At 52.8% G+C, this 10419-nt stretch overlaps 1 protein-coding gene across 15 annotated transcripts in view; it reads left to right on the top strand.

The window, feature by feature from the left end:
- LOC109526308 (receptor-type tyrosine-protein phosphatase mu-like) overlaps positions 1-10419 on the top strand; it is a 41113-nt gene that overhangs the window by 13132 nt on the left and 17562 nt on the right. For 13 of the 15 annotated variants that reach the window (XM_019887502.1, XM_019887511.1, XM_019887505.1 and 10 more), the window contains exons 5-16: positions 235-313; positions 490-605; positions 945-1119; positions 1582-1694; positions 1956-2136; positions 5721-6035; positions 6175-6284; positions 6354-6555; positions 6637-6739; positions 8467-8648; positions 8838-8932; positions 9658-9694. In XM_019887502.1, coding sequence (XP_019743061.1) covers positions 235-313; positions 490-605; positions 945-1119; positions 1582-1694; positions 1956-2136; positions 5721-6035; positions 6175-6284; positions 6354-6555; positions 6637-6739; positions 8467-8648; positions 8838-8932; positions 9658-9694 — 1708 coding nt within the window. The remainder of the gene's footprint in view (positions 1-234; positions 314-489; positions 606-944; positions 1120-1581; positions 1695-1955; positions 2137-5720; positions 6036-6174; positions 6285-6353; positions 6556-6636; positions 6740-8466; positions 8649-8837; positions 8933-9657; positions 9695-10419) is intronic. The other 2 variants (XM_019887503.1, XM_019887510.1) reach the window with 1 other exon arrangement.

A 10419-nucleotide genomic window follows, 5' to 3' on the forward strand; every position in this document is an offset into this window, starting at 1 on the left:
GGGGGCGCTCCCCCTGCACGTAACAAGTTAGTGACGCGACACCGATCGCTTGGCCTGGCTCGAGCGCTTCCGTCTGCGTGACGGCGTGAATGGGTCGTCCGTCTGTCTGGCGACCGCTCCGCGGTCAAGCGACCCTTTGACTCAGACAGACAGACTCGATGCGACAACGCGCCCGCCGGCGCACCCCCTCTCCGGATGCCGCTCGAGTGACGGCGTTGACCGCTTGATTGACAGGTGGCGTTTGAGGCAGTCAGCGGTGGGTACGCAGGGGGCGTGGCCATCAAAGACCTATCACTGCAGGGACACCAGTGCGGTAAGTACACGAGGCTCCGCCTCCTCCTCTTGCCTTCATTCGTCGGTTTGAACACGTTTCACTTTTGCGTCGTTCGAATGAATGTCGTTAGCGTTAGCCCAATCGGATTTCATCTTCAAGCTTGAACGTGACTTTCACCGCACGGGTTAAGAGCCGCTACGCGTTTGCCTTTTCAGCGAGCGCACCTCACTTCCTGCACATCAAAGGCGTGGAAGTGAATGCGGGCCAGGCGGCCATCTTTGCGTGCACGGTGAGCGGTCGCCCTCGCAACGACGTCCACCTCCTCCTGCAGGTAGGTCACATGATGGTGATGATGATGATGGTGATGATCATGCACGGAAAAAAAGATCCTTTCATGATGAAAATGGGCTCAAAGGAATGTTCCCGTGTTTTCCGAAAAAAGAAACAAATGATATGTGTTAGTTGAACACGTTTTAGTCGCGCGCTCCCACAAATCCGGTGCTGGTTTTTCCATGCGTGATTGTGAAAAAGGTGATCCTGCCGCTGTTGATGGTAATGTTGATGATGAGGATGATGTCATGATAATGCTCCGCGCGCCGATGCTCCTGCTGCGCGTTATGATGGAGATGAGGATGACGAGCAGCACATACATGTCTCATGTGCACATCAGGGCGCGAGTGGCCGTCGCACCCTTGCCACGGAAACCAAGCCGGTGAACTCGCGCCGTTACGTGGCGACCTTTCACGTGGACAACACCAGCAAAGAAGACTCCGGCCGCTACCGCTGCATCGGCCAATCGGGGCACGGAGTGGGCGTGTCCTCCTACGCCGACCTCACTGTCAAGCGTAAGAATTCTCTTGGGGCGTGCTTGTATGTGTGCGCACGTGTGTGTGTGTGTCTCTGTGAGACAGGTAAGGGGTCACTGTTGGTCACATGAATGACCCCCCCCCACACACACACACACACACACACACATCTACAATCCAGAGCTGTTCAAAGCTGATTGAACTGTCACTCAAACACCATCGGACTCACGCACAACTGTGTGTGTGTGTGTGTGTGTGTGTGTGTGTGTGTGTGTGTGTGTGTGTGCGTGTGTGTGCGTGTGTGTGTGCGCGCGCGAGTGAAGTGGGTCAAGAGGAAGTAGAGCAGCACCAGCGGGGATTGTGGGTAATAAATTCCAGGTCTGCCGCATGTTGCCGAAGGTCACAAATATTAATTATGTCTTCAACTTCTTCCTTCCTTTCCCTCGTTGCGAGACAGCGCATGTGCGCGTGCGACTCACCTGGGTCTTGTGTGTCCCTCAGAGCCCCCCGTGCCCATCGCCCCCCCTCAGCTGACGGCGGTGGGCGCCACCTACCTGTGGATCCAACTCAACGCCAACTCCATCAATGGCGACGGTCCTATCGTGGAGCGCGAGGTGAGCCGCCGTCGCCGCTGGAACTGGGACTCACCTTGCACATTTTTTTGGGGGGGGGCCGTTGTGTATTGACAGCAAAAAGTAACCTCGGTTGAGAAAGAAACCCTTTCTGACTCCTTGTCCCCGCGTGATTGCCTTTGAAGAGCAACTTGCCCCGACTAATACGGCAGTCAGCTACGACGTGTGGCGTCTTCCTATCCGCGATCGGGGTGTTGCGTCCCGGCGGCGTCCTGACAACACGTGCGTGCGTTTGGCGCTCAGGTGGAGTACCGCACGGCGACGGGCATGTTGATCGACACGACGCCGGTGGACAAGGCCACCCACAAAATCGGCCACCTGGACCCCGATACCGAGTACCACATCAGCGTGCTGCTCACCCGGCCCCTGGAGGGCGGCACGGGAAACCCCGGGCCGCCGCTGCGCGCTCGCACCAAATGTGCAGGTGAGCGCCACGCGTTAGCTAGCCGCTAATCACGCGCTCGCTCGGCCGAGGATGGAATCATCGTCCGTTCGTGGCCGTGGATCGTCTGCCCCGCTCATTTGAAAGAATACAAATTGGGGGGAAAAAAGATTTTTTTTTTTTAGCAGATTCAAATCGAATCAACTGATGATGAAAGCCATCATTAGTCGCAGCGCAAGACGCACGTACATTTGAATGAATCCATTTTAGCGAGCCGTAAAATTCCAACCAGAAATATTGCGGCAGCGTTCAAGGGAAGAACGGCCGGCGCGAAGCATGGGAAGCACGAAGGCCCATATCTGCATTTGCGTCGTCTGCGTCACGCCGTTGGCACGATTAGCGGCAAGCCGCGGTCGTCGCTGATTAGTGGCAAGTTAGCACAGCTTGTCAGGTGGCTCACGCTTATCTGCCAGATCGTTCAAATGCAGGGCCGCATGAGGCAGTGCTAGCGCTGCGCTCGTTAGCCGCTAATGGCTGCAGTGCACACTTCAGCAAGTGTGCGTGTGTGTGTATATGTGTGTGTGTGTGTGTGTGTGTGTGTGTGTGTGTGTGTGTGTGTGTGTGTGTGTGTTTGTAAAACAAATGAGGTATTGTACTTGTATGTCTGGTTGAGGCTATGATTATTGTTGTTGATCTTTTAAAACCCCATTCTGTTGTTATTTATTAGCACACACGCATATGCAAAGGGCTCTCCATACAAAATGTTGTCAAGCTGTTGCACAAATTTGATGGCTGTTTCCTTGTTAGCCCAACACACACACACACACACACACACACACACACCATAAACAAATTCACCTTTGGGAGTGAATTTGTCTGTGTGTGTGTGTGTGTGTGTGTGTGTGTGTGTGTGTGTGTGTGTGTGTGTGTGCGTGCGCAATTGACAATTGGGGGCCCTTACACACACACTCAGCGTGATGATTTACGCTCTGATAACATTCAGCTGTCATCAAGTGACTTTTATTTATTCATATTACTGCACATCAATTATACAATCCGTGTGTGTGTGCGTGTGTGTGTCTTAAATAATGAATCAGGGTGTCCATCATACAAGCTTTGTGACTTAGAGCCCAGTGAGGCGACTCAGTGCGACGCCACAGCTCTTGGTTCTTCTCTTTCTGCTTTTTCTTCTTTTTGATTTGCTTGAACATGATCATCGTTTGTGGTCTTGCGTGTGTTCCCGTTGAATGCGTGAAACAGACTTGGCTTGGGCCCAGAGACGGCACGACGCCGCGTTCGGGTTGCGCAAGCCCTGTCAGAAATCTGTCGAGCCCCTCTTGAGCCCCTCCAGCATTTTTCTTTTCTTTTCTGTTTTTTTTCCCCAATACATTTTGAAGTGATTTTTTTAGACCTGCCCTTTAGCGGGAGAGGGGAAAAAAATTCCCACCACAACCGGTGGGGGAAGGTGACGAGATCACACGGACGGAAGAACAGACAAGAACGCCACTTGAGGAAGGGCTCACAATGACGCCCAAGTTAGCATCCGTAAGTAAACAAGGGCGAAATCAGCTGGTGCGCGTGCGCGCGCGTTGGTGCGCGTGTGTAGAAGTGGAATGCAAATGAGCTGAGAATTGTGTGGGAAGTCAGTGAGTCATTTCAAAGTAAAACAGTCGAAGCCCTTTCAAAAGGGAGCGCGCCTGCGCCCGCGCGCACGGACCGGTGCGCGCGGGCGCAGGCGCGCGGCTGTTGACATCCATTAAAGTGTGTGTGCTGTTTGTCGAGGCTTTTAGAATATCTCATATCAATATTTCACTGTCATTCTTTTTTTCACGTCACATTTTTACGCTCAACTCGGCCAGCAAACATTTGAAAGCTTTTTAGACCTTTTTTCTTTCTCGCTTATATTTCTTCTTCTTCTTCTCGACTTTTATGACTTGGATTTGCAACCTTTTACGCATCGCTTCTCATCATACTTTATTTTAACTTACTTCACATCACTCACTCTAGCCCGGCCTCATCTAGGCCTGTCTGCATGCGTATGTGCGTGGATGCTTTTCTGAGGAGATATACATACACACTGTATATATTCCGCTTTTATTCTCACGAGGGTCGCGGGCATGCTGGAGCCTATCCCAGCCATCTTTGGGCAGTAGGGGGGGGACACCCTGAACCGGTTGCTAGCGAATGGCAGGGCACACAGAGACCGACAACCATCCGCGCTCACACTCACACCGCGGGAAAATTTGGAGTGTTCAATCAGCCTGCCATGCATGTTTTTGGTATGTGGAAAGTGGAGTACCCAGAGAAAACCCACGCGGGCCCGGCGAGAACATGCAAGCTCCACACAGGAAGGTCGGAGCCGGAATTGAACCCGATATGATACCTCTGCACTGTGAGGCATTGGGATGCTCTGTGTGTGTGTGTGCGCGCGTGTGCGTGTGTGCTTAGCCGAGCTCGTTAGTGAGTGCAAACAAGACGATGCTCTCGCATGGCATCAGCAACAAGTGTTGAAGACGATGAAGATGAGGCTGAGGCTGTTGATGAGCAGGAGGGGGGATCATGATGAAGGTAATGAAGGTGACGCGCTAGCAGCTGCACAGGCGAGTGAATAGCACGCTAATTAGCTTGGTGACAGGAAGCCACGTGCTCGACGCGCACAAAAGACACACAGCTGTCTTACACACACACACACACACACACACAAAAAACCCCTCTGCTTCTGTGTGTGTGTGTGCGCATGTGTGAGGACAACAGGAAGTGGTCTGAAGATGAAGGGCTTGATTGACTTTTCACTTGAAAAAAAACGATGACAGGAGCAGCCGTCTCTTTCTCATCATTTGATTTAAATGTCAAACTCAAATTGTGGAGTGACACACACACACACACACACACACACACGCGCGCGCGCGTGTTTGAGGGAAATAGTCAGATGTATGAGATTGTGTTAAGGGTTTATGAGTCACGTGATCCTTGGTAATCCCTCCTTGAGCCCTTTATTCCCATCTTGTGCGTGTGCTTTTGTCTGTGTGTGTGTGTGTGTGTGTGTGTGTGTGTGTGCGGGCGGGCGCGTGCGGGCCTGCTTGCGTGTGTGCACGTGTGCATGCCCAAAGCAGCGCACTGGCATGTAAGAAGAAAGAAAAGCAACCCTAAATATAAACATCAAGGCGCACATTTGCATGTTTGTCGGAGAATCTCGAAGATGACGATTCCGTTGCTTCTTTGAAGGCCAAAGTTGAAACACGCAACACAGTTGAAATCCAGCAAGCAGTCCAATGTAGCAAGCAAGACCCCGTCAAGAGCAACTAGTGACGGGGTCCTCCAACTGGCAAACAAACAACATTCAGCAGACCGTTCCGGGAAACGCCCTGAAAAAGTCTCGAGTGCTTTGGACGTGATCAGAGGTGGAGACGGTGCTCGCAAGTTGGACTTGTTAGTCGGTCCAAATGAAAAGTAGGCTTCCGAAAATATATCACTCAAGTATTCAGCAAAAACGAGCAAACAACTTGATTTTTTTTCCATGAACATGCGAATACAAAAATATGAAATGGCTATTGCCCAACAAAATCACTTTGTGTGTGTGTGTGTGTGTGTGCGTGTGTGTGTGTGTGTGCGCGCGCGCGCATCAGAGCCACTGCACGGTTGTGGCGGCCTGCAGGTGGCGTCGGTGCGCTCCAAAGAAGTGACGCTACGCTGGGACTCGTTGGGCTACAGCGTGACACGCTGTCACCGCTACAATCTGACGCTGCAGTACCGCCACCGCCCGGCGGGGGCGGCCGAGGCCGAGGAGCGGCAAGAAGCGGCGTACGAGGCGCGGGGCGCGGCGCCGCAGCACGTCCTGCGCGACCTCACGCCCTTCACCAACGTTAGCATCAAGCTTATCCTCAGCAACCCCGAAGGACGCAAGGAGAGCGAGGAGCTGCTGGTGCTGACGGACGAGGACGGTACGACGTGATTCGACGGGCTAACCGGCCAACCTGCTTCACAGCCGATAGGCCAACCGGCCGCGAGCTCGCTCGCTCGCGGTCGAGGGCTCCCCTCACGCTCGCGCTCACGCTAACGCTAGCTCGAATGCCTCGGCAGTTCCCGGAGCAGTTCCGCCGGCGTCCATCGGGGGCAGCAGCTACGAGCAGCACATCCGGCTCAGCTGGGCGCCGCCGCTGCAAACGTACGGACGGATCCGCCACTACGAGGTGGGTCGGCGGCGGGCGCTTTCGGAAAAACCTCCAACGGGAAGTGACGCGTGCGCTTCCTCCCGCCAGGTCTCCTTCAAAGCCCTGAGCTCGTTCGACTCGGACGTGGACCTGAGCAATCAGAGCGGGAAGGTCCTGAAGGCGGCCAACGAGACCGCTCACACGTTCGACGGCCTCTTCCCGGGCTCCACCTACTCCTTCACAATAAGAGCGGCCACCGCCAAAGGCTTCGGGCCGCCTGCCGTCGCGCGGTTCGCCACCAAGATCTCGGGTGGGGGCGGCGGCTCTGCCGATCCGAATCCCGCACGCTCGCCGGCGATCTCACCTCCTCGCTTCTTCCTCGCACTCGCAGCTCCCGTCATGCCGACGTACGAGCGACAGCCGCCGATCAACCAAAGCGACGCCACCGTCAGCGTCCTGCTCCGGCCGGCGCGCGGCCGCGGCGCCCCAGTCAGGTGAAACGCACACCAACGGGCATTCCTTTGGTCGTGCGCCCGCGCCTTTGTGGCACCGATGCGATTCCCGCCTTTCGTCAGCGTATGATCGCGTGCGTGCCCGATGGCAACGAGCGGCCATGTCGCGAGAAACAAAAGCAACGGCAACTGCAAACGCGCACGCGCACGTCGCACGGCTTGAAAGAAGCGCTTTGGCCCGGCGCTTGCTGAGTGACAATTTGCGCCTGATCAAAAGACCAAACGGAAATTTTCCATAGCGGCAGTCCCGAAAAGCTTTCAAGGCCGGGACGCGCGGGATCCGCTAGTAAAGCGCTTCTGCCGGCGAGCTGCTGCTGCGGCCAAACGTGTTGCGCGGTCGCTCCCGAGTCGGGACGCGGTCGCCTCCGGGCGTGCGGCGAAAAAGCTACGATTCGGACGCGTCTCGCTCTCAGCGAGGGATGATGGAGAGAATACGGAGAAGCCTCGCTAATTGCCAAGCTAACCGTCGCGTGACACGAAGTCGTCGCACATTGGAATGAAGCGCTTCTGGAGACGGAGGAGACTTTCCTCACAAACTCTGTCCGGAACGGTGTTCAAGAGGAGACGATACAGTTCCAATAGCGAGCCCATTGTCTGGAGCACAAGTTAGGCCCGACGGCTAAACTGCGGCGAAATCCGGAAGGATGGAACCAAATGGAAAGAAATTGCAAGCTTCAAAAGATATTCATGGAGTGTCTTGAAGACGTACCATGTCACTCGCATTATTTCTTTGCTTTCAGCCTTTTCACGACAGAGTGCTGAGTTTGACTTTTGAGAATTCTTCATCTTTTTCTTGATTTTTTTAATATTTTTTGCATTTAGCGTCGCTAAAGGAGCATACGACGCATTTGGAAACACATGACATTTATTTTTGCTGTGTTTGACATGACCCGACTGGAAATGTTTCTGTACAAGAAAATACAGTTCGCCGCCATTCGCAATGTGACGTGAAGAAGTCAAAACGGTTGAATTGATCAAAAAGGAAGCCGGGTGTTTTGGTCTCCATTGTCCCGGGGGCCGTCGGCCTACGAACGGTTGCTTTCCAAAGTTGCTCCTCAAATGGAGCGGCCGATGAGCAAACTGGCTCCGAAAAAGGTCCAAAGTACATTTCAAGCCTCGCGCGTGCGAGCATTTCTGTCATTTTTCATCGTGCGCGCGCAGACGTACGCGTGCAGAGCCATCTCATTGTCAAATAATTCAAATGACACTTTGATCTTGTCAACATGTCCTTTAAATCTTTCATGCTTTTCTCATGAAAACTTAATAAAGTGGAAGATTGATGCCGTTCAATATTTCAGCACGCGCTCGTGCGATTTAAGTGCAAAACTCCACTCCAAAGTTTTTCCGTCACACAAACAAGTTGTTTTTCAAGAGGTGGCGTTCGAAAAACACGCGTGCCTGATTCATCGAAGTTGTCCCGAGCGGGCGACCGCTTGTTCGTCTCATTGTGGACTGCCATTGGCTGGCGACCCCTTCTGGGCGTACCTTGTCTCGACGGGCTCCGGCATGCCCGTGACCCCAATGATGATGTCATCCGAAAAAAATCAAAAAGTGACGTTTTTTTTTTTGTGTGCGTTTGTGAACAGAGAGCAAATGAGCGCAGCAGTGAACCGTCCGCTAGCTAACTAGCTGACCGCTAAAGCTAATTTGTGTGTGTGTGTGTGTGTGTGTGTGTGTGTGTGTGTGTGTGTGTGTGTGTGTGCGCGCAGCAAGTACCAGGTGGTGGTGGAGGAGGAGCGCCCCCGCAGGCAGACGAGGGGCACTGCTGAAATCTTACGCTGCTATCCTGTGCCCGTCCACTTCATGAACTCCACGCAGCTCAACTCGCACTACTACTTTAGCGCCGAGCTCGCTGTGAGCCACATCAACAAGCCCACGCCATTTTGCGTCGGTGAGGACCACGGCGACAATTCAATGAGCAGAGCGATGGCGGCGGGGATGTTGAGGAGGACGAAGATGTGATGATGTGATGGTGACAGTGATGAACATGATGATGATGATGATGCTCGATTTGAGGATGAGGATGATGGTGGTTGGAATCAAGAGAACGATGAAGATGCTGTGGTGTGTTGCTGCCTAGGTGATAACAACACATATGGAGGATTCTGGAATGTTCCTCTACTGCCTCACAAGAGTTACGCCATCTACTACCAGGCAGTCAGCAGTGCTAACGGGGTATACACACACGCACACACACACTCATGTGAGCCCTTAACTTCGACTCCATCTGGTCCCCATAAAGGCATAAACCTCGAAAAACACACACACACACACACACACACACACTTGGATTGGAGAGCAGCTCCTGCTAGTTTGTGTGTTTGTGTGTGTGTGAGAGAGAGAAAGAGAGAGAGAGATAATTGTTTACTACACACACACACACACACACACACACACAAGATGTTATTGTGTTATGTGTGTGTTAATTATTGACGCTTGGAGGTTTAATTGGGGTGTGTATGTGTGTGTGTTGAATTATGCAGCGACTGGAGAGCTTTTCACTGTCACCACACCGCAGACACACACACACACACACACACACACACACACACACACACACACACACACACACACACACACACTCCCGTAGCGCATGCCGTAGCGAATGTGCGTGTGGGCATGAATATGCATGAGCTCTACTGGTTAATTTGTCATCTGTTTGTTAAAACCAGAAAGACACAAGATGTTCCATCTCACTTTGCACCCAGTCACCGTGTCAGTGCGTTTGTTTGTGTGTGTGTGTGTGTGTGTGCGTGTGTGTGTGTGTCTGCGGTGTGTGTGTGTTGACTGTTAAATGCCACAGGCTGAGCCACAGCCATTTTCCTTCTGTCCATTCTGTTTACAACCTGTGTGTGTGTGTGTGTGTGTGTGTGTGTGTGTGTGTGTGTGTTCTCTCACAGGAGACAAAGATTGACTGCGTCCGTGTGGCCACTAAAGGTAATGCAATCTTGACTTTTATTTTGGTAGCTTCCAAATGTGTTTGTGGATTGAAACCAAAACCAAAAGTTTCAAAGCAGGCTTCATGGGGGTGTGGGGGGGGCAAAGACAAAGACTAATGTTGTCCTTCACGTATCCTCAGTCACACACACATGCAAGCGCCTCCATGGATGCTATGCGAGCACAATGCTAATGACCGGCACTCGATGAATGTCGAGGGAGGCATTTGGCTGAGCAGATAAACACGCTAAAAAGTCTGATTTCCCTGATGATGGACAGACAGATGCATGCGCGCGCACACACACACACACACACACACACGGCACTTGACTATTGTACCTTTAATCAGTTTTTATTGGTGCACAGTTGTGGCGTTTAATGACACTGGAAGCTGATTGGGTGAAGCTCCCCTGGCAGCTGTCAGTCACACTGCAGCAGCCAACCAGCCGAGCATGTCAATTTGCTTGGACTGTGGGGGACTTGGCATGTATTGCGCAATCACCAGGGAGTACACGCGCACACACACACACACACACATATCCCGAGGATTTTTTTCCCCCGTTACCTTTGTAGCTCAAGACGCTAACAGAGGTGCGCGCCCAACGTCCCTTGCTTTGCTTTCTTGGGTCCGGTTTCAATCCTAACAATTTTTGGGCTCTGGTTTGATCAGTCGGGTCCAAATAGCCCCCACGTCAACCGTGTGCCCGCGTTGGCAATCGCTGCCG

Source organism: Hippocampus comes, unplaced genomic scaffold (assembly GCF_001891065.2).
Source record: "Hippocampus comes isolate QL1 unplaced genomic scaffold, H_comes_QL1_v1.1 scaffold393, whole genome shotgun sequence".
NCBI classification, from domain to species: domain Eukaryota; kingdom Metazoa; phylum Chordata; class Actinopteri; order Syngnathiformes; family Syngnathidae; genus Hippocampus; species Hippocampus comes.